Source organism: Clarias gariepinus, chromosome 17 (genome assembly GCF_024256425.1).
Source record: "Clarias gariepinus isolate MV-2021 ecotype Netherlands chromosome 17, CGAR_prim_01v2, whole genome shotgun sequence".
Taxonomy (NCBI): domain Eukaryota; kingdom Metazoa; phylum Chordata; class Actinopteri; order Siluriformes; family Clariidae; genus Clarias; species Clarias gariepinus.
The window spans coordinates 19560030-19585882 of NC_071116.1; the positions used below are offsets into that span (position 1 = coordinate 19560030).

Sequence of the window (25853 nt, forward strand, 5' to 3'; positions counted from 1 at the left end):
GTATTTGGATGCTATACAGCTATCACACCTTCGGTATAAGGATTATATTGGAACATTCTCTATATAGCAAGAAATGTGATCTTTAAATACTCAATCTTAAATAAAGTGACCAGTATGGAAAAGGGCCAAGAGTATTAGCTGGACAACTGAATACAGTTGAGGAAGAACTTGTAGCTTTAGTACAATAATAATTAATGCACACAAAATGGCAATCAGCCTACACTTTATGTCCTTGGACTGCGTCAGGAAACTGGAGTAATGAGAGAAAACCCACGAAACAAGAAGAAAACATGCGAACCCCACACACGCCCACAGACTGGAGGTGAGATTCGAACCCCCGTGGTACGAGGTAACCTCCGAGTCCCTGTGTCCTCAATCTTTAGAAAAATATATAATAGAAAATGTCACAAGGCTCTCCCAGGCCACCAGGATACAGACATAACAGTTTATAGTGATATCTTTACATGCGAAGGGGTTGTTGGTGTATTTTTCAGCATATAGGATTCAATGCAAATGAATATTTTTCTGAGCCTTTCTTTAACCTTTATTTTGGGATAATTGTGCAAAAACATTTTAGATAAAAAAAAACTCATTCATTTTGCATGAAATGCCCGTCCCAAGGTCCAACATATTTACCGCTCACATTCAGGTTCACAACGTTCTTTCCTTCCTGCCTCCTTCAAAAGCTTGTTGTTGTTGCCATCTGACTGTCCCTTCTTCCTCTATTCTTTTCTTTTTCAAACATCCTTGCCTAAGGACAAACTCCACTGTCCACTGTCCTCCAGTTCCCACAATGCATTACAAGTGTGTGTGTTATCCTTTCACCACACCTCAGTCTCCTCCGGTGTCATGCCTCAGGGTCAGTACTTTATTTCTCATTTACTCCACACAACCTTGTCCACTGCTTCACTGATCAATCTCTTTCCTCCACTGACCTGCAGCTGGGCTTCTTATCTTACAGCAGTTGGTGCGTTTTCATCTCGAAGTTTCGGAAAATTTTAAGCAGATTTTCAAAATGTCATGGAAAGAACGGGGACATTTTTTATTTTAGGATTGCCTTTAATATTGTAATGTGATTATTGGGGGAAAAAAAACAGTTATTGAGCCAATAGGATCCAGTTCAATAATTTATACTTGTATAAGTTACTATAGGTTACAGTACATGCCTATATATGTATAAATACATCTGTATACAGATATGTGGAAATGCATTCTGTATATTTTACCAGACTATTAAGAAGCAGTATAAAATATGGTGCATTTTCAAATCATAAACAATTCTATATCTAATATTTGGTAAAACCGCTGTAGCACAATATGTTACAATACAGTTATAGTTACTGTAGTAATCACTGATCACAAATGATAAGTAACAGCAAATTACCTTCCTAGCCTATTGCATTATGTCCACATCTAAATCTGAATTTACACACCAGATGTTTGTCCTTGTTTAATAATCAATCATTTGTCGATCAAATGATTTTTATCAATTCAATCATTACACCTCTTCTATTCAGTATAATGGAAAGAGGTTTAGGACAATGGACAATGAGAAACTATAATGCATAACAGCTGTGTCATCAGAAAAAATTATCTTTTTTGTGGCTCTTTCTCATATCTTTGCTATATTTTTCACCTTAGTAAAAGCATTTTCAAAATGCTGAAGCTAATCTTTTTCTTTTCTTTTTTTTTATTGGATTGTTGCTTATTTTCATTCAACATTTCCAAGGCTTTTTACCCCCTTTTCTTTCTTTCTTACAATTTCCCCAGCCTGCTGTTGGGAGTGTGTGTGGGGTCGTTACGGGAGCAATCACTGTGACCCTTTGCACCCTGGCCTTGACACCATGCCCCTAGGTGAAGTCTCCTCTGCACCATCCCAAACTCCATCTCATCGGTCACATCCCATTGGTGGTGTCGCATCTCTTTAGGGGAAAGTACGGACATCAATCAATACTCATTCACCCAGATAATACAGCCATGCTACATTCCATTAACAAAGGTCACTTAACTTCCACCTTCCTATACATGTCTGAAGTTGCCTGATCTGGATCTCTGTATGCAATCAATTTGTCATCAAAGCTTCAAAGCTTCTCGCTTCTCTGATTATAACAATCTAATCGCTAGACCCCATTATTCCATTTATCTCCCTCTTTTTGTCTAGATTTAGTCTCACTGTAGCTCCAGTAGACTACTCACTCATCCGGTACCCTAATACTAGAGGGCTTATAATTTGGAACATTTACTATACGATAGAGTAAAAGTATCAGGGTTTTTCATCAACAAATTAACCATTCGGGGAAAAAAAATGCATGCTGGTGGTGAAAATCCTTAATAAAATATTACTTATTATTTGCATAAATGTATCTTTTTACATGCTTGGTTGTATATGTATACAGTCAGATTCAAAAGTCTACGACCTGATAAAAAAATTTGGTAAAATTAAAAATAAGCCAAAAGTTTAAGAATATTTTTAGTGTTTAAAAGAAAGTTCAATATCTTAAATTTTTAATATTCAGGATTGAAATGTTTTCCCATTATGCCTGATCTCTTCAACCGAAACACGAGTTTAGATGAAACCTCAACGGATTTGATCTATAATGAATCCTAAGTGTGTATAGTCCTTGGTACTGTAGCTTAAGTCCACAATCATTAAAGTAAAAATGGGACGTACCGAACATCATACAAATCTCTGAGGGTCATGTTAAATATTTTCCTTTTCATTTAAGATATTACCAGTAATAAAAAAATTTTAATGTTGTAATAAATCAATTAAAGCAACAAAGTTAAAATAGATCAGTAGTGCCATGTCTTCACAGTTAATAGTTTGGCCAGCAGTGCCATGGACTCATGGTCAGTGGTTCGGTAAGCAGTGTCATTTTTTCATGGTTGGTAGTTAGGTCCATAGGGTAATGGATTTATGGTCAGTATTTTGGTCAGTATGTCTTCGTTATCAGTAGTTTGGTCAGCAATGCCATGTGTTTATGGTCAGTAGTTTGGTCAGTAATGTCAAATCTTATCTTATCTTATAATCAGAAGTCTTCATGGTCTGTAGTTTGATCAGCAGCGCCATGTCTTCATGGTCAGTAAGGTCAAGTCTTCTGTGCATTTGATAAAGATACAAAAAAGTATTGGCAATAGAGTAAGCAAGGGTATGTATTGTAACAGTAGCAGCTCACGAAGTCAAAGGGTTCTGAGTTTAGTCCATGACTTCTTTTTATGAATGAATAGATGTTGCTGTAGCGTGATTTGGAAGTTCTTGGTGAGAAGATTGTGACAGTCAGACACCAAAGCAATGTAAAGCACCAGAGTAAGTAAACCATCCAATCACACTCCAGGTTTAAGCATGATACATAAGTAAACTACTGACTAAACAACCTCCATTCCTTTTCTGCCAGATTAGGACATACTGTCCTTTTAATAGAAACAACAATGACAACCAGACAATGACAGCAATTAAGCAAAACTAACCAATTATAAAGAAGTCAATCATTCATCAGCGAACCACATACACACCTGCAACTAAACACTCAATTAAAAAGCTGTACAAAATAAATGACTGACAAACCTTCAAATCTACCCCTATTTCAGCTATTTTAGAAAATGTTAAAAAAATGTCTATAAATGTAGAAAAACCTCTCTTGTTTCAATGTAACCCAAGTTTGGTATGTACAGACATTTAAAGGTCAACATTTTTAATCATAACTGCAGCGGAAGCTTTTTTTTTCTTGTTATCCTAAAAATACAAAAACAGAAAAGGTAAGATTTATATCTTACTCTTAAGTATCAGGTCTATTACAAATACATGCCTTGTTTTAATATTTAATGTAAAATTCTATCAATTTATTAGAAAAAAAACGCACATATTAATTCTAGCCAGCATAATTGTTTACATTAGTAAACTAAGTACGGAATAAACTGACAACATTCGGCCATCATACAGTAAGTTCATTATTTTGCACAAACAGCATGACTCAAAGTGTTACCCCACCAACACAAAGGGCCGAATACCATTCATTCACTGTGCTTCTCGTAGTTATTATTTAACTATTCCGCATGAGGTAATTATGTATAGATATGCAAATGTGTGAAGGCTTGTTGGAAGACTGGTTCTCTGGGGTATTGGGTTTGTCAGCTACATGTGATGATAGCCGGTCACTCTTGACTTCACTTGACACATTGTTACTGATCTGCTAATTAATATATGGTCAGATAATCAGCACAGTATCAGAAGCAGAGCTGGGGATAATTGGCTGAAACTGTAGCCCTGATTCTCAAATCTTCCCTGACCTATTACAATTCCAGACGCATGTGGCATTTCATTAGGCCGACTGTGAAAAAGACAAAGAAAAAAAAAAAAACACACATACAGTGGATTTAGTATGGGCTTCAGTAGGAGTTGCATTTATACATGGAAGCTAATTTTATTTGGTAATCTAAATAATAATAATAATAATAATAACAATAATGTTATTCTTACTATTATTATTTTTTATTATTTTTTATTATTATTATTATTATTAATAATGTTTTCACCACCTTTCTCAAACCATGAATAACAAACAGTAAGACAGTAAATCCCATTATCCACAGCTGAATAGGTCATTAAAGAATAATAAGCCCAGAGTCCTAAACTTATAACCAGAGGCAAATGGGTCACTGCAATAACACACATAATGCAATAACACACTTTGAAATCTGGGTTCTAACCTTAATCTAAGCTCCATGCGGGGTGCCAATCATTCTGAAGATGAATGCATATCTGCAATGTGTATACACTGTATTAGATGCACCTACCGTATTATGTATACTCTAAATAAATCATACATCGTGCCCGTCTTCTGATTTCCACCATGCCCTTTATTTTCAGATAAAGATATACTTCAGAATTTGTTTAGCAAACATATTGATTCAGCATATGGATGCAGTTATTGTTAGGCTGAGTATGAGTACACGAACAGGTGATTTGACACTCGTTGATACCAATACAGATATGAAAATGAGTAATCTACTTAGTATTAATCAAATGCTGCATGCTGCTAGCAACAAACCCCTTGTGCTGTTCGAGATCTTATAAATGTCATGTATTTCCCTTCTGCCGAGCGGGGCATGCTGCGTCTCTAAGCGTGCTTAGTTGTTTATAGTGTTAATACACTCACATCCGCATTGTCTTATGTTTGCTTACATCGGCATGTGCATTAGTTCTGGTTCATGTCTCTTCCCACGCCTTGTCATTGGTCGTCATTTAATTGTGTCATGATTACTTTTACCATTTTTTATGCTGATTGATTAGTCTACATTTTATATTATAGGTCCTCCATTGTTCAGTAAGGTGTACTTAGAGATGTATACGTTCTGTGTCGGGAATGATAATTGTTTCCAAGCCTTGCTTATTGTTATTGTATAAATTGGTTCCTGATCCTGTTTCTGATTTTATGTCTTACTCATGCTTAATTAGGCATTTTGCTGATTGCCTGACCTTTAACCTTTGACGGTCACTCAACAGTGCATATGGCAGATTAACACCATAGTTTAGAGTGTAAACACAGAGTATGCAGATGACACAGAACAAACTGCCACAATCCTCACTAAACACAAGCAAAAGCATTGCACAGCATTTGGCTCATGCCATAAAATGGTATGTACACCATGGAAATGGAACCTTGCGCCAGAAATTGAATTAAAATGTTGAGAGAAAGGTTATGAGCAGTTATAAGCCAGATGTTGATGAGCTTTTTTTTTTTTTACTTTAACCTTTAAACTATTTCTACAAACTCTTTACCCAAGTACTTAAGCTATTATATCATATTATATCATATCATATCATATCATATCATATCATAACACATCATATCATATCATATAATATCATATATCATATCATAGGTTTTTTGTCTGGACATTGCTTCTTCAATATCTTTATGATTTATATATTGAAGGACCCGAAACCAGTCTCAAAGTGCGCCACAGCATGGCTTACCCCCCCAAAGAAGAAAATAGACTATAAATACTGATCCTTTACAAATGAATGGACAGATCAATGTATGTTTATTCTTCCTGTGGGAAGTTTCAATACAGTTTATATATCCCAACTGTCAAATCAAAATGTTGCATAAAAGCAATGTTGCATTATCCGATCTACTCTATCACTTTCTCATCTGTGATTCGCTCTCCGATTACAGAACAGGAAGTGTATGTGGCTGACGATGAAAGAAGTACAACTTAGCGCAGACAAAGTGTATCATCATACTCAATCTCTCACAACATTTCATTTCTTTATATTAATAAATTAGGTATGTAGGCGTATGTGGGTTAAACAGGATCTTTAATAGAGATCTTGAAGGTGGTTGACTTGATTGATTAGTAAGCATGCTCATATAAATGAATAGTTCACATTCTTGATATTTTACCAGCGCACAGGCTTTGCTTTGTGCATAAATAATAAAATACCCCCAGATTGATTTTATTCTTCCCTGCTACACTCAGTACTGTAGATAAAGAAGGAGCACGCAACTATAAAGCAGTTCATTTGGTTTTCGAAGTTACAACTATATATCTAACCAGAATCAGGATATAAAGACCCTTTTTTTCCTCCTCCATACATTCAAAGCATTAACAGTGTACAAGGCCAAACAACCTGAAATGGGTACAGCAACTTTGTGACAGATTCACTATATGTGCTGTTTATTGAGCCTGAGCTCAAAGTGCATAAAATACTGACACCCTGCAGAAAGCCGCGAGGAGCTGATGGGAAATTCAGTTTCAGTGGCCTTAGGCACTCTCTCTCTCTCTCTCTCTCTCACTCACTCACTCGCCCACACACTGCACAGAAAGGTCACTCTCTGGTCCATTTCTCTTAGCCAACATACAGCATTCGGAGTCGTTCTGTATAGCCACACACACACACACACACACACACACACACTACGGACACACACTGGATGGCAGTGAGACCGTTACATAAATCATAGCTATATAAAGCTCTACATTACAGTATAATCAATAGACACGCTATACAGTAGGAACATACAGGACTTTTCCTACAGCAATTTCTAGGAAATTCTAATTTTGTGTCAAACAGTAACTATCTTACATGTTAATTTATGTACAGCGTATTCTTAAGCAACGTGAAATCTGAAACTTTATTATTCAAACGGAAACATTATTATGGAAAAAATGCAACATTTTGGATCACTGAACCTTTTGAAATGTTTTCTGGAATAAATGTATTTTAGATAAAGGTTACAGTGTGCAGTTTAACATGCCAACATTATGCACAATACTTCATTTGCATCTGGTTATACCATCACTGCTTATTATTGTATAATGGCCTGTTTTTGCAGAAAAAAAAATTGCCATATGGCTTGTTATGCATATGGTTATGTAAAAAGGTTCCAAGCTGACCTATAACACAGCTAATTCTACACTAGACAAGGCGAAGAAAATTCCTAGAAAGTGTCTGGTTCACAGGACCGGCCCATGCTACCTGGTACAACTCCGAAAAATCTACATAAGTATTTATTAAAAACCTATTCCAGCATGCATTAGACATAACGCCAAAGTGTCATGCATTTTTGTTGACACTTTATGTCGACTTCATATGGCTTTACAGGCTGACTTACTGCATGTACAAACATTATGACAGCTGACTTTGTAGCCCCGTAAATTTCTTTGTCACACGGTGCAGATGTTATAGCACCTTGGCAACAAAATGGAAGAAAGCAGTCTTGACTTTAACTGATGCCTCTTGTGGAAAAAAAAATATTATTTTAGTTTATCCCAGGTGTCATAAAGGGCTTAAGTAGGTGTTATGTAGGTCTGTGTACATCACCTTTAAGTAAAGTGATACTAATTGCAATTAAAATTCATCATAATGTTATAATTTCTATCTATGTGCACAATGTAAAATCAGTTAGAGAATAAAGCACAACAGCGTGTGAGGTTATAAGAAAATAATCAGTTATTTGTGATGAGCTGTGATGAAGTCCACTGCAAAGCAGATTTACTTTTACCACCAACATTTTTAATATTTCCAAATAAAAAGTCCAAATGTGGTATATTTCCTTCAGAACATGGCAATTTGTTAACGCTGATCATTTTATTCATTATTCATAAACCCATTTATAAGCGGGCTGTTCAACCAAGTCCACAGTCCAACCAATAACAGAACACAGTTATAAGAGTAAAACCTCCCTTTATTTCTCTACTGTATATAATCCCCTGCTACACTAAGGCATTTATATCAGAGGTTTACGAGTGCTTGGATACCATCAAGGCAAAGTAAAGTTTCTCAGTATGCCAGAGGCATGATCAGACTGCCTGCTTCACTTCTGAAACGCTGGCCTCCCAGGAACTCCTTTAATAGACCCAACATGTGGAAATGGCTTAGAGGAGGTCATTCAAATGTTTTACTGCGACATAGTCTTGTCATGTACCATGCTTGAAAAGTCTTCATCGTTTTTATGCCTTCTTTCATGACCAATTTCATCATGGAAATTGTTATTACATTTACTGCCTGAATGCTGTGATTGTAAACAATTATTTTGTATATGTAAACCATTTTTTTTTCTCTATACAAAAAAAAAACCTTCTTTCATCAAAACAGGATTCCATTGCTTATACTAAGTGTAGTGTAAACAAGTTTCAAAGTACTAGTTTAAATTATGTACCGTGAGTCTGATCCAACATGATCCAATCACATTATAAACCATACAAGCGTGTTGGGGTGAAATACCCATGGTATTAAATTAACCTGATTAAATTAAGTGTGGCATGATAACACAGCAGGTGACGCTCCTTCACAAGCCTCTGACCCGGGTTTGATCTGGTGCTCAGGTGAGAGCGCAGGGTTTGATTTTATAAAAGGCTTTAACAAAACAAGCACATGATCAGATCATGATGTTTGATGTACAAAAAGACACGAAATTCTGTTATTTCAATTTATTTATACGAAAGTCAAATCTTTATCTGCTATGATGCACGGATACTGGACGCTTCCTCTAAAAATGCCTAATAAATGTCTCTTCGCTATATCAACAGCTATATGCAATTTAAAACTGTTCATGTGGAACACCAACCAGACAAGTCCCAGAGAACCAGCTGTTACTATAGCAACGGTAATGTACGAACGCGTGCATTAATATAAACACGTGACTCGTCTTGCAGCTGGAAATACTGTCAGAGCTCTTGTTATAGAAAATCGAGAACGCATCGACGCTACGGTATAATCGAGCTGTAAGCCTCGCTGTTTTATGGTAACGTTCTGTTTTAAGCATTAGTGCTTTGAGGGAGAAAATAATAATAATAATAATAATAATAATAATTCAGGCCTCAAATTTCGTAAAATAATTTACGAATACATTAAGTCGTTCATTGTTAAGATAGTGTTGATCTAATTTGTTTTATTTCGTAATGGATCGCGGTCACACTATTAAGTCCTCCATATAATTTCAGCTCCATCTCCTTTCATGGTCAGATCTCCTGTTCTCATAAACTCTCTGCCGGAGCTGCTAACCTGCTGACATCATAACCTACTCGAGCCCACAGTCAGATGCTCTGAAAAATTAAACGGCTCATTTAACCAAGACTCCTTTCTTTCGGCAAAACAAGAGCCACCTAAAAGAGCGTCTGGAAACAGCAAAATAAATAAGAGAATGCTAAAGAGACCTCATCAATGTTTCATGGCTTTTCCGTCAAGTAGGTTCCTGAAACCCAGGGAGTAATGACACTCTATAGATCAGGCCTGTGTCAGGCCGTTAGGACCAACGGATTTCACACAGCCTAAAGCTATTACATGCATGCATGCACACACACACATACACACACACACACACACACACACAACTAGCACACACCCACAAACACAAAAGAAATTGTGTTCAAAAAAATCTATTCCGCTGATCTTAATTTGGCTTTCAGTAATAAGCTCCCTCCATGAAATTAAAAATGTATTACCCAGCTGTTATAGAAGTAATTGGAAAAATGTTAAAGCTGTTGAAAATTCCATCGCGAACTGCATTCAACGTTTGGGAAGGGTGGCACAAAGCCAACTTACATTTTGATATTCATTCATTGTGCGCATGCTTTTATCCAAAGCATGTTATAGAGGGAGGTCTAATCCAATCCAAGTGTATAGTCGAGCACTTGAGGGTTTTACTCAAGAGGCTGTCTCGAACTCACAGCCTTCTGCCTCCTGGCACAGAATGTTAACAAGCATACTCATATTGCGCTACCATTGGCTGTGTTGTATAAAAAATAAATGTGCACAAAACTACAAACTAGCTGTTAAAATGGTTGACACAGACTAATCCCTCTCACACACACCATCAACAATAAGATTAAAAACCATAGCATCAAAACCACCTATAGGTCCCTGCTTGGCCCCGGCTAAGGTGTGCTGTGGTGCACTGGATGTTTTGTGTGTGTGTGTGTGTGTGTGCACATTATTTTCCTCAGATGGACAAAATTATAACAAAACATTCCATTTTAACAGCTGTATCCTTTTTTAGAAGCTTTGAACTTTTTGACAAAGCATGACAATAAATGACCACATGCTATAAGAAAACACACCCATAAAGAGTTAATCAAATCTCCTGTTTCTGCCACCTGAAATGTGAAGTGAAAAGCGATCCTGGTGAATGCTCAGCTGCCATGAATGAGAAAAAATGTGTTCGACGGACTTTTGGAGAATGCTGAATGCAAGGAAAATGTTATTTACAGTATGTTAATGCCACTGAAGTTTCCCCTGCATCCATGGACTTAAGGTGGTCTAATCAACTATTGAAGTGTAACTGAAACAAGTAGACAAGGAGGCTGATGATGCATTGTGAACTGAACTTTTGGTACTTGTTGGAACTAGTTGATGTTAAAAAGAGAACATTAGCAACATCAGCTTAGAGAAAAAAAAGTAAGTTTTGTTTTATAAAGCTTTTGTATACATTTAAAAAAAAAAGTAAGTTTTATTTGCACTGAAAGTTCTATTATTTTTCACTCACTCAGCATTTTCTTCTCCTAGTTATCATTTGCTTCAGGATTAGTTCCTGCTCTGTGCTCTGGCGGTGAGGATTTCATTTTAAGACGTTTGTGCAAGTTTTACATTTCAGGTTACCTTTACTAGGCGGCACAGTGACATAGTGGTTAGTGCGGTGGCCTTGCAACACCGGGGACTTTGGTTCTGTGTGGGTGGAGTTTGCATGTTCTCTGTGCACAGTTTTAAGACATACAGATTACGCTATTTGGCATTTCCAGAATGCCCCTAGTTTGTGACTGTATTTGTGTTTTTGTGGCCTGCAATGGGTTGACACCCTGTCCAGGGTCTACCCTACCTAGCACCCTGAGTCCCCTGGGATAGTCTCCAGGCACCCTGGACAAGATAAGCGGTACGGAGTTTAAATGGTACTTGTACCGTAGTAAAATCCTGTAGATTTTGTCCTCTTGATGAAGGACATCTAGATTTCGGTCAATTTGTAAGGTCTGTTCATATTCTGTTTTATCATACAACTCAGGACACATAGTATTATGTAGAATTAGACATTTATGTCGAAGCCTTTTTTTTCAGTAAAGTACTGTAATTGAGCATGGTATGATACCAAATCCAGGAACCAGTACTGGTATCAGTGCATCCCAACACAAACGAAACCCTTTCCGCAGAGGGTCTTTTAATAACTGAAAATAGAGAGCTGTCAAACTAAGAAAGTACTCACATGCCACTTCCAGTGATGCATTGTGACTGACGGCCTCTCCCATGTAGTTCCTGGCCACACACACGTAGCTGCCGTCATCGGGTTTGCTCCGGCGGCCGTGCACGATGCGCAGGAAGAAGAGTGAGCCGCTGGGCAGGAGCATACGGTGCGAGCGTGGGTTGTCCCTGTCTGTCTCCACACGCTCGCCGTCTTTATACCACTCGATAGTTGGTGCCGGACGGCCCTCGGCCTTACAGTTCAGAGTGGCCGGCTCACCCTTCGACACGATCAGGTCTGATGGGTGCTCCACGATCCGGGGCGGATAGTCCTCCTGACGGACACGAGATCCTGGGAATAACAAAACAGGGGAATGTTAAAAAAAACATTAAATGTTTTTTATATTTATATATATATATCTTTTTAACAACGCGTCATCTTGATTCAGGAGCTATTTAACCCGACTCTTCCTGCAACAATTTGGAAGCAGGTAGTTGGATTTACTTCTGAACTGTTACAGATGCTACACAATCTGTGAAAGATCATATTTGACATCCCATTCTCTTTATTTTTTCCTTCCCTGTTCCCTGAGGGGTGCCATAGCAATGTTGTCACATTATGTGTTTGCTGTGTAAAAACCAATAAATAAAAAAAAGTGGAACAATGCTAAAATTCATATTGGAACGATCTTAGAAAATTCACTTAGAAAAATCATACTTAAATGCCAGAGACTCTACTCATTTAGATCAGGATGACATAAGAGTAGCAAGGAAAAAAAAATTAAATGATGTCTTTGTAGATATAAAAGAAATTGGGGGTCTTAGTGCCAGACATCAGGATGTTTAAACAATCAAATATTATTTATATGCTAATAATTTAGATAAAAGCATAATATAATGCTTATTGGGCGTTTATTATAAATTATACAAAATATAAAAGATAGAAGAATGTTGTTTTAAAAAAATAAAAGAAAATGTGTCAATACAGCTACTAAAGAAAATGTGAGGGTTAATAAAAAAAAATGATTAAAGGAATACATTCTGAATATATTCTTGATCTGTCTAGGAAGTCTTTTGAAAGCGTCTTAGTTATTGGTTGTACCATGCTGATGTCACAGGGAGGTAATACTAGCCTGGAATTCTGAGTATGAAAGTTGAATCCTTGGGAACTGATCTGGTCTGTTTGAGCAGAGCTTACAGATGAAGAGGTGAGAGAACTGAAGAGAGATGAAGCAAGGGCTAAGTTCCACTGGGGCAACTATTAGCAGGTATTTCTTGTGGATAAGGTAGAAGGACAGACCCTCATTTTAAATAATAATAATAATAATAATAATAATAATAAATTAATCAAAGCTACTATATATAATGAATAAATTCATGATGATGTCTATTAACTACATGCTTATATACTGTATATGATATGCTCTCTAGAGTCAGGCCAGGTGTCTATCATGACCAGATCGTCTCAGTTAGAAAGACAGACAGTGCAAGGTACATGTAATATTTATGATATTCCCACAGGAGCGAAGGAGTTCAATCAGCTATTTTATTAAGAGGCTCACTCAAACGCTCCGCCGTCTCCTCCTGGCTGAAAAAAAAAAAAACGTGGGAGCCTGCGCGTGCATACAATCACACACGTGTGTATGTGCTTTCTTAAACGCATACTGTATTTCCATATAAATGGATGTGTGCTTGTTGGATTAGTGCGTGTGATTTTCATTAATAGTGTCCCTGTTTCGCTGCTTTGCCAGGTTCCTCAGCTCCACTATCAGACCTGAACAATATTTCTATTAAATATTGCTATATGTGGAAATGATAGTTTGCTCAATTTGGAGCCATGAAATGACTGAAATGAGAGACGCTGGGTCAAAGCTCTCGCCTACAACATGCAAATGAGCACGCTAATGAGAACAGATTCCATCGCCGCAACATAACAGTTAAAAAACCACCGTCTCATTCCTGACATGCCGTGCCAGTAGACCGCGTTAAAGATTTAACGCCAGAGCCTCGATATATGAAATTCCATCACTAGCGCAATTTCAAGACCTCATTCTCTAGACTGTCTGCTTAACTGACTGTCTGCAGGCCTGTCTGACCGAAGCAATTCCCAACATAAAGACTGAGTCTGACGACTCGGCTCACTCGATCGCGGAGCTTCTTGCATAAACATGATCAACTGCTCGCTCAGACTGCTGTTGGTTCATTAATCCCTTCAGCACTCCCGTACATATGAATGCCCAGATTTCATAAGCTTTCATCCACAAAACAGAAAAAAACACCAACTCTTCCGACAAGCTGGCAGTCTTTCGCATCATTATACGCATACCCTAGATTTAGATTGTTCCCTCAGGAAGGGGGAAAGGAAAAGTGCGAATTGAAGAGATGTGCACCATGTGTGTGGGTCTGTCATGTAGGCAGATGCACGATTGACAGCCAGGGATTGAGGCTTTAGAGCACATGTAGTAACCCACACCCACTGTATGTGCTATTATACGCATGCTAGATGTATGAGTACATCTTTTCAAATTGAACATTACCGTGTGAAACGCGTAAGCAAATGGCGAGGCAGATGGGCGAGATGATGGAATGCATGACCCTTCAGCACCTTGTCGGATTTGACAGGCTTCCTATACGTGCCATGTTTTTACTGTAAGTATAGCTTCCTCCTGAAGTCCATGCACAAGCAGAAGCTCAGCCGGTATCCTGGCGCTAAGGTTCTTCTGAAAATTCAGAAACAGCAGGTGCTGGTTATAACAAGTTCACTTGCTGAGTGGTTTAGGGCACAGTTGTGCCACGTTCCTGATGTCAATTCAATAAATCCGCTGTGAGGCCGGAATGCAATTTGGACACCGGGGCTGTAGCTTACAGCACAGAAAGATGAAAGCAATACCGATTATTTACTCAGTGTTACTCTACCGTCAGCCATTAAGCCATGGAGAATGGGATTTGGTGGACGGCAGTAGCAGTTTCCACTGCTTCATTCCCTCTGCAGCCTACATCTCATTTCCCATTAAAGACATGACTGATGATAGTGAAGGCTCAGGACTTTTATTTTTTATCCATGGAGCCAGACATAGTGCATTCCAAACATCTGACAATATATACTACTGACTGCTGTTCCTAATTCGAATCCCAGTCAAACCCGATTCTGTATACCTGCCTAATTTTAAAGTTTATTAAAATTAAAAGAAGTTCTTATCTCTTCGAAAATGCTTTGAGGTTTCCGTCTTATGATAGACGCTTACACTGGTTACTACGCTACTAAGTACCATCAAACACTGTTGGGAAGGGTGTTTTTTTTTCTGTACTGTATTATATATGCATATATCCAATAATATATAGTGTTAGAGTATTTGTAGTGTTTAAGGCAAAACAAAACTAAAATCATAATGCATTTTCTTCTGCACTATGGCTATTTCTGTGTGTAAGTGAAACAAGCTCACCAGTTCCAATAAAAGGATAGATAACATATGACGAAAGATTAATTTCATTAATATTTGCAGCACCTGCACATGCACAGTGATATAGAGAAAAATCAAAAATGTTCTCAAGATGAGCAATATCATTGATATTTCACGCATAAAAGAAATATTTTATATTTTTCCTATTCGATATGTATCTTTTAAATGTAACCTTGGATACCGGACCATCATTTTTTACCTTATACCTTTACTTTTTAAAGGAAAGAGATAGACCTTTTCTATCATTAATATGTATCTCTAAGAGTGACGAGGAAGAATTTAGAAGACTTTAGAAGTGCTCAGATACTATATTATAAAACTACATTTAACCAATCAAGGCAAAATGAAATGGCTTGAACATACATGGCTCTGACTGACAGAGCATTACTTGTGCTGAACTTAGGTCAGAGCTTGTCTTAAAGCCTGTCAGACTCTACACTTTTTTGGATAACTTAGCATCAGACGCATTCAGGCAATACTAAGAGGAAGTCCGTATTGGTTCACTATCATGTACAGTACTTAGTGCTATAATGCTGGTATTGTATTAAAATTTCACTAATATCGATTTGAAGCTATTCATTAATTATTTATGAATTGAGCATTTGCAGACAGGGGTGTGGCAGTATACTATGTGAAAGTAGTTAGTAATACAAGCTATAATTCAGTCACGAAATAAAAGTATTTATTTCATTTAATGATTTGTTTATCTTTAGTAACTGTTTCATCTTGGTCTGCATTGTGGTGCGGGTGGCACTGAGCATGAGGCAGGAATACACCATGAGCAGGATGCCATCCTATCACAGGGTACCATGCACGCACACACACACACACACACACACACACACACGCACACATCTAGGGGCAAGGGCAATCCAGAGTAGCCAATTTACCTACTGGCATGTATTTGAGAGGTGGAAGGAAACTGGACCAATAGCAAACCCACATGGACACATGGAGAACATGCAAAACTCCAAATAGACAGAAACCGCAAACCCTGGAATTGTAAGGTGAGAACACTACTGTACCACTCTAAGGAAATTCTTCATTGTTTAAATAAACCAAAAGCCATAAATAACCTTTCTAAGACATATTATACAAAATAATTTCCTAAATAATTTCATTGGTTCCTAGCATTTATCTTTGATTACTTTTCAGTGATTCTAAGCATAAAATTCATACATAATAATAAAAATAATAATTATAATAATTATATATTTTTTTTAAAGTATTGAACTATACTTTTCCCTGTACCTGACATAGTAACAGCGAGGGTCTTTCTTATGCACTTTTATTATTTATTGTTAGACCTCAATTTAAGATATATAATTTGACCTTGAATCTAAATAAAAGTACACCACATACTAGTGTATAGTGACTATAAAGGTACAGTACATTCTAAAGATAGACTAAAGACAGTACCACCCAGTGACTGGGAATAGTATAGTTTTCTGATACTGTACCCTCATGTACAGTAATATCGGGCTCGTACAGTTAACATTCAGTGAATTTTACCCTGTTTCATCCGTGTCTCCAGGTCTAGTCTGTAGTCGATACAGGCTATAATACTCTCACAGTAACCTTTGGAAGAAAGTGCTAAAATCGATAGCAGTAGCTCAATTCACTGTAAGCTGTGATATCTATATAAAGAGTAGGAAGATATAGTTTCTCTTTATATATGCACCGTATATACAACATATACTACTGTATATATAGGTGCTTGTACAGATACTTGAAAAGAAGGCTAGATAATAGGGAATTAACCCGAATGAGTCGGTCAAACAGTTTAAAAAGCTAAAAAAAGAAGAAAGACTTGTCAGGTTGTACAGTAGAGTTTAATATAAACAAAAATAAGATGCATGCTCCATCCATATACTGTATCTGGTTACCTCTGTAGTCCAACCAGGGACCGTAGAAACTAATAGTAATTATCACTGTATTTATTCCCATTTTACGACCGTGGTAGGACCTCCGGTCAACCTTCACACACTACGGTCAATTTGGGAACGTGCATTAGCCTAATCCACATGTCTTCGCACTGTGGGAGGAAATCTGAGTACACTGAGAAAAGTCACCAAGCACCAGGGAGAACATGCACACTCCACGCACACAGACGCCGAGGTGGGCATCGAACCCGGACCCTGGAGGTGCAAGGGGATAGTGCTGACCACTACACCAACGTGTCACCAGGATGCATGGTGCATGGCTGAAATGTTGACTAGTTTAGACATAAGATACAGCTTCATTAGTTTATATGATATTTTCATTTTTTAAAAATGTAATATAATAAACTGTAATTAAATTTTATAGCATGAGCCCATACAAGAGAGTGCAATAGCAACCCATGTTCTAGATGTAGCACTGGTGGAACTTGAAACAATATTCTGTGGATGATCCTTATTTACCAAATAAATAAAAACTAAATGTATTTTTAAAAAAAACTCACCACTGATCTGAGTGTTCAGAAACCCGCACAAAACAATCAACTGCAGAAGCTTCATGGTGACACAGTATCTCTCATCGCGACCAGGCGATGGATTCATTAATCACAACTTGGAGCAGAAGTCGTTTGGTTGTGTCTTTTTTTTTTTTTTAGTCCACACACTGAATGGGATCATTTAGAGGAATTTCTCATTTAGATTTAGAAAAGTTTCTTCACTCCTTCTTGCCAGCAGCGGATGGAGGAGAATGTCACTGATCCGCGCATCTTCAGCAGCCCGGGTCATCCACTCTCCGCCTCTGAGTCTGACAGCATCGTGTCAAGTGATCGCTGCACACAAATCCACTCACAGCCCCGGAGTCCTGCTGAGGATCCACGCAGGTTCAGCGCGGACGCGGATGCGCTCAAACAGACCTCTCACACTCCTTAACCTGCGCAATTAAACGCTCCGGATTTGCATTACGAGGAATGCACCTTGCCGCCCGCGCGAGCGCATGTGCAAGTGTGCGCGCGCGTGTATGCGCGAGAGAGCGCGCGCATGTGCGTGTGCCTCTGTGTGTGTGTGTGCGCGCGCGCGCGCGCGGACCTGCACATCTGCAGGATGCAGCGAGGAAGCTCAAGTCGGACACAACCGCAAACACCTGGACAACAGTTGAGTTTACCAAACCGCAAGATACAGCTTCAGAGGACATGCGGCTACAGAGGCGTGCTGTCGTGTCTTATTTTAAAAAAATAATAATAATAATATTATTTTATTTTTTTTAAGTCTGAATTACTACACGAAAGAAAAGACGAAGTTTATTACAAGCGCTGAAGAAGAGAGACAAATGTCCAGGGTGTGTTGTGTGCTGAATCTCTGACACGAGCAGGAGCTGGATAACGTGTACATTCTGGTTTAGCATGATGTGTGTACAGTCTGAACCGAGCTCATCAAATTTGCTGAAATAAGAAAATCGTGTTGAAGCCATATGGTGTGTTTGTGTGCGCGGTGGAGGAGGAGTGAGCGAGTGCGCAGTGTTTTGGCGGCACCTGTCGACATGTGCTGCCTTTTCCTCACAACATTATAGACTAATATGTATAGTCTTCTGGTTAAGAGGGGAGTAGAAGAACAAGTCGAAGAAAATAAACCAGAGAATGAGGAGAAATTAAGGAAGGGAAGAAGCAAGGAAGAAAATGAGAAGTGAGAGGAAAAGAAAGTACAGAGAAAGCAAGAGGGAGTAAAAAAGGAAAAGAAGATACAGAGAGACAGCGAGAGAAATGATTAAATGAGGAAAAGGAATAAAGGAAAGGGAAAAAATAAGAAAAGAAAAAGAAAGTAAAAAAGGAAAGAGAAAGGAGTAAAGAAATAAAAAGGGGGAAAAGGAGCAGAGAGAAAGAGGAATAAGGACAGAAAAAAAATTGGTTAAGGATGAAAGAACATGAGAAGAGAAGAAGAAGTAAATAAAAGTGAGGCGAGAAAAGAAAGTATGTAAGGAAGAAAAAGATGAAGACGAACCTGAAAAGTGAAAGGAAAAGAACGGAAAAATAAAGAAAGTGAGTAAAGAAAAGAAACATAGAAGGATCAGAGAGAGAGAGGGGGGGAATTAGGAGAATGAAAAGAGAAAAAAATGAGGTAAAGGAAGAAAGAGAAGATGAAAAAGGAACAAGGAGAAAAGGGCAAAAGTAATGATGAAAGAGAAATGGAGAACAGAAAGAAAAAGAAGGAGGAAAGAGAATGGAGAAAAAATCAGAAAAGACAGAAGGAGAAAAGAAAGATCATATAGATGAAGCATGCAAGAAGGGGAAGAGAGAAAGAAAGAAAAGAGAAAGAATGAAAACAAAATACTAAACCTATATTCAAAAAGGTTGGTCAGATTCCCAAAATCTCACAATTTTAATTAAAGTAGTTTCCTGGAGTAATTAGTTAGTAATTAAAACAACAGTCCTTTCCTATGCACCTTATGTAAATGTGTTCAGAGGACAATAAAGTTGTTCTAACATGAATCATAAGGCTTGGCACAAACCTGTGGAGTCCATGCCAGCTCAAGTGCACACTGTCATTAATGAGTTAAATAAATAAAGAAAATGTAAAATCTGAAAATATCTTGAATATAAGTAATTTATTCAGGATTATGGTATGATAAAATTACAATAAACCAAATATAAGACTGTTATATATTGTGATACATTTTAACTCATTTAAGCTTTGCATTTTCATATTCAGTTGTCAGATAATTTAGCAATTTTTTAATGCTAAAATGAGCAAAGACATCTGACGAAAATATTTAAACAAAGAAAAATACAATACACAGAGAATGCATCGCCTATACACAGGGTCGCGGGGAGCCTGAAGCCTATCCCAGGAGACTTAAGACACAAGGAGGGGTACACCCTGGATGGGGTGCCAATCCATCGCAGGGCACACACACATACACACATTCACACTCATTTCTGTTTCTTTTCCTTTCTTTATACATTCTTAGTATTATTTTTTTTGTACATTCTTTTCCTCTCACTTCTCACCTTCTCTTCTTCATTGCTTCTTCCTTTCCTTAATTTCTCTTTTCTCTTCTCTATGATCTTTTTTTGTTCTTCTACTTCTACATTGGTAAAGTAAGATGAAAATTAAATGATAAGTAGCAACAAAAATATTTGGGTGATGACCATATAGTGACTGTCATTAGTCTAAATGTGTCTAAATAATAAATATAATGAGGCAGAATGTGAAAATATTATATTATAGTATAGTTAACACAGAGTGGATGAGATGTACTGTATATATTCCATACTTATTTATCACAGAAGCTTTAGCTACTACATACCTTTAAAACCCAATTTCTTTCCTTTAAGACTTTTCCAAAGATGATACTATTGTATATATACTGTACCACGTTTTAAACTATATAAGCAACTATACACATTCATTCATTTATTCATTCATATTTAGCTAACTGGGTAGGGCTGTGGAGAATATAAATAACTCCAGGCAGACAGTAACATGAGCTCAGGATTGAACTGGGGACTCTGGAGCTGTGTTGCACTGCACCACCACCATCATCCAGACTATACAAACTACTTTACTGTATATACACTACACACACCACAAGATAAATTTACTTGACCGTAATAACTGGAAAATGAAATTTGAATAGTTGATAATAGTAATGATAATAACAGTATTTATATTATTATATACAGTATCATGTAAAGTGTATCATCTGTACAGTTATAGAGTAGCTATATTAAGAACTTTAAATCAGCACAGCACCTTTCATCTTTAATTTATTTGCTGTGATGATTTTTTTTTTTTTTTTGCTCTTTTTGTTTTTTTTTCTTATCAGCCCAAGAAAAATATGAGATTTAGGCCCCAAGCCGTAACTATTCGTAATATGTTCATTATGTAAATTCACTCATAATTAATTTATGTGATTTCATTACTCGTAGCTCTAATGGAAAAAAATAAGACCTAATATAATTCTGTAGATTGGTTTTTAATTATTTATCAGAGAGCAGGGTCATCATGCATTGGTCCAGGCTAGGATTAGAGCTGTTTTTTTTTTTTTTCCTTATACTGTTAAAAGAAACTAGCAGATATGGAGGTACAGATTTACAGATGTGGTGATTTTTTTTATTATCATTTTTTCTTCTTAAAAATAATATAAGTTCAACAAATGGGTAAACATGACAATTGGCCAAATAAACAGCAGCATTACAGTACCTGTCACAAAAAAAAAAAACTGGGATTAAAACCAATCACAACCGGTACAGTACTACAATAAACTAAGTAACAGTGACATTAAAAGCTAACTGTAAAGGTGCAGTATCATTAAATAAAGTATTACAATATGTCATTATGTCATTCTGACCCTACTCCATGATACTTTTACAAAGCTGCCAAAGAGAATCTCTCTAAGGACACGGAAAAATCTCTACTGTAGGAAATTTCAGTTTGCCCACTGTGCTTGCTGTCAAAGTGCATCATTCTGCAAAGTGACACAAGATGGCTACTCCACACCATTCAGCAGCTGGCTGTGAGTTTGGTTACGTTCCAGTGAGTGACACTGGTAGGAATTGCACTTATGACATAGCTCTTGTGACCCGGATCAACATCTGCTGATGGTTGTGTCAGTCCCAGAGGCTCCTGCAGAGAAAGGGATGTCAAAAATGGAGATGGGTGTAGCGGAGCAAAGCCGTTACACAGGCTTCAGCAGTGTTCAGTCCATGAGACAAGACCAAAATGCTGCTAGGGACAGCGATCTCTGGCTTACATTTCTCGCTTGCCTTTTGTTTTCTTTCTTGTAGTTTGAAGACTGTGAAACAAGGAGGAGGGGGGCGCATACTTCCACTTATATCCATGGAAAGAACATATAGTATAATGTTAGAGCAGATGTACCATTGAGCAGCACAGCACACTCCAATTCTAATTACTGAATTCGCTGGTGTTTTTTTTTTTTTATCATGAGGCAAAGTACAGTGCAAGCGTTTAGCAGATGAGGTATTTCAGAGGAAACCAAAAATAATCCTTTGACAGTTCTAGGATTCGAACTCATTTGAACTGGCGAGCATAAGAATCTAAAAAAGCCAGAGTGATGTGTTCGATCGATTATGTGGGATGGAATTAAACACCGCAAGATCATTGATTTCATGAAACAACACAGACGAGCAACTCTAACACACACTCTCATGCATACATTAATACATCTCTTAAACTGAATTATTCTTTCATGTTTAGCTTTAGTAACTGCTTTATCCCGGTCAGGGCTGTGGTGAATCCCTGAATCCTGTTTTACACCTTGAGGAAAACACCAGTCCACTGCAAAGCAACACACACACTCACACACATATTCACACTTTTTGATGAAGGTGGAAAGAAACCGAATATTTGGAAGACAACACAGGGAGAGCTAACAGTAAATCCATACAAACAGATTTTAAGATCAAACCCCAGACCCAGGAGCTGCGAGGCACAAGTACTACCTACTGAGGCACTCTGTCTTCCGTCTGAAATGAAAAGAAACCCTAATATTTGAAATTCATGACGATACTCAGCCTCTGGGCAGAAATGATACACGTGCATGCAAAATCCCTGTTTTTTTTTTTTTTGTTTGTTTTTTTTGCATAAAAACACTCCCTAAATGAAATGAAACCATAGAATACAAAAAGACATGTTAGTCTTGCTATTTCATATGGTCGTAAATAACATTCCAAAGAGCTTATACAGTATATATGGAATATTGGAGATCCTCACACACAGATCGCTATGAGTTTGGCGAGGTTAAAAGTAAATATAGGAGAACAATGTTAAATTTAGCCTTACACCGGTAGACATAAAAAAATGTAAAAAATCTCACTACACAGAAGAAAAATGAACCAGTAGGTTAGATAGCTAGCTAACCAGTGTAATGTAGCTTAAAGATTTTCCGCATTGCTAAAGGTTAATGATATTACAGCTCTTAAATCATATCACATAACAAAATAAATCCAAAGGGCATGGCAAAGGTGGGGTGGCTGTTATATGACAGGGATGTTTGGTGGTATTTGATTTAGCAAAAGGAGAATGTTTCCTGTGTAAATAAATAAATAAATAAATAAATACATACATACATTTTACAGGGGCATTGAATGTGATCTGCATGTTCACTGAAAAGAGTGGAAACATTCCTCAGTCTTATTCTATTGTCTTTTGTTGCTACAATTACAATAATTAAAAATAATCATACGCCACATTACTTTATTTTCTGTGCACAGTCCATAGCAGGCCTGCATTTCTGCATTATCTACAAATACTTCCGAAGAATGAAAACATTCGTAAACTGGAAACGCATGACTGGTTTTAGAATCTATCCACAAAAACACGCCTTTACAGTAAACATCGGCTTTAAATATCCCCTTGCTTTTTTTCTCTCCAGCAGTCCTCATTTATCCAAGTCTGTCAAAGCTCTCCGAAGAACTCCATCCACCATCCTCACTCAATCACTAAGGTAAAAAGTGTTGCCAGGCAACCTGCTCTAGTGTTTTGCACTGACAAAGCAAAATCACACTCCGTTATACCTATCATCCATCTCTCTCTGCCTCTCTCTGGAACACACACTTGAGCAGTGTCAAGGTCACAGGCTTCGTTGTGCGCCCCATTAGAGCTCCGTGACTGTGTTTGTCTACGGAGCAGTAGCGGGAACAGATGGTGTTGGCGATTGGGCTGTCGGGCCGAGGCACAGTCAAACGCGCCTAGTGAGAGTGGACAAGTGTGCCTGGTCATCTCAACAGCAGTGCACATTCACAGAACCGTCGGGTACAAACAGCTGTTAAAAGCATGGGATACATCCAGACTGAGCTGTGTGATAAGGGGAGAGGATGAATACTGTATACTATACTGTATGTTATTTTTTATTTCTTCATTTGTAAATAAATCTAAGAGGTTCAAATGTTGTATTCAAGTTTTATTCTTATCCAGACATGATAGTTGGTTTTCCTACTGCCATCTCAGGGAGTTTTTCCTTGCCACTGCCGCCGTCATTTTTGGCTTGCTCATCAGGGACAGTCTTATCATTCATTTCATACAAACTTCAAGAATTCTTTTTTTGTAAAAAAAAGATTTGGAAAAAAGAATTTTGGAAAAATCCACTTTACCTTTTTGTGAAATAGCTTTTATGCTGGTCAGGCAATATGAATAAAGATCACATAGTAAGCGTTTTCCGCAGAACAGCATACCCAGTTCCAAATGGTTACTTTTCCTGCATACGTTGGTCCTCATGCTTGAGTCTGATCTCTTTTAAAAGCTAAGACGTTAAAAGTTTATATACAACAGAGAGAAAATTCGTGAATTTTACTGGCACAGAGTTACAAAGGCTAGAATAAAGAATTTTATTTCCGATTCTATTATACACCTCTGGTCAGTTTCAGTTCAGCAAGATGGTCTCAAAGTCTACCAGGCCACAGGCCTTATTCAAGTCTGGTCAAAGTAAATCTAAATGCTATTAAAAAAATTGTACACATGTATTTGTAAAAGTATGTTCATAATGGTCTATATGTTATTATATTGGTTATATGCCAGCACTACTGTAGATCATTCAGTCACCTAATGACGCTATTGTAACTGCTGCGAATAACCAATTCATCCAATGGTATTGTGAAACAAATCCTAGCATTTTATGCTTTATAATGGTATATATATTTTTTGCTCTCTATATGGTATATTCTAATAGTATTTACCATATTGCTCAGTTAAGTGGCTAATTTAAATAACTGACAGCATTTAATTTGGATTGTCAGAATATCCAGATGCCACACGGCTAATACATGAAACTCCCTCAGGCCTGCTCTGAACAAATCCATTTGTAATCCTATATTTAGCCTTTAAGGAGAAAACTCTGACCCATCTAAGGCAATTTTCTGCATTATGCACAATGTTCCAGGATGGACTGTGAGTCCAACACAACCCTGGCTAAGAGGGAGAGGTGGGAAAAAAAAGATTAAGTCAGTGAGTGAGTCAGAATAAAGTTCTCTTAACAGAAAAAGGAAAATAGGTGTTTTTCAAAAAGATAGGTAAGACCAGTGATTTTGTAACAGATAATACAGTACAATGTAGCAATAATGGCTTACATTAAAGAAATCTTATAGGATTGTTTTTTTCTACACATATATTATTTGTATTACAAAAGGCAATATCATCACTAAGGGTGCATCAATCGAAATTTTCATTATATTGTAAAATGTCTGTTTCATTCATCAAAATTAGTTGGGATTGATGGTATATAGTTGAGGCTAAATGGCTGGAAAAAAGATTTAGATATATTCAAGTGTACAGGAGGCTCATCAATTTCCGTGCATAACGAAAGCCCATAAAGACATCTTTTGCTATGGTTGGAGTACAAGAACTTGAGCATTCACACCCAAACACCCCTGGGATGAAATGAAACACCCACAGTCGAACAGGCCTTCTCACCCAGCATTAGTAATATACTAATACTCTTATGGCTGAATTAACACAAATCCCCACAGCCACATTTCCAAATTCTGGTGGAAGGCTTTCCCAGAAAAGTCCCAAAACTGTGAAAAGAGCAATAATAAAGGTGAAGAAGATTCCGAAAGTTCCCAGGAACAACAATATTTAAAAAAACAAACAAAAAAAACAAGATTTAAATGGAAATATTTACAGAATCCTAGCAATGGCCATGAAGATCCCTGTGAGTACAATTGGTTCCATCATTTACAGGAGGAATGTTGATGGAATCACAACTAATTGTCCCTGCACAGGTGTGCCCTGGGAGATTTCACAATGTGCTTTCTGACTTATGACAAGGAA

General features: G+C 37.5%; 1 protein-coding gene across 2 annotated transcripts in view; it reads right to left on the reverse strand.

Moving 5' to 3' along the window:
• Positions 1-18053, reverse strand: part of LOC128545554 (roundabout homolog 2-like) — a 139725-nt gene extending 121672 nt beyond the window's left edge. For both annotated transcript variants that reach the window (XM_053515955.1, XM_053515953.1), the window contains exons 1-2: positions 17579-18053; positions 11700-12026 (exon numbers count right to left, since the gene is read on the reverse strand). In XM_053515955.1, coding sequence (XP_053371930.1) covers positions 11700-12026; positions 17579-17675 — 424 coding nt within the window. In that variant the 5' untranslated portion in view covers positions 17676-18053. The remainder of the gene's footprint in view (positions 1-11699; positions 12027-17578) is intronic.
• Positions 18054-25853: the final 7800 nt, after the last annotated feature.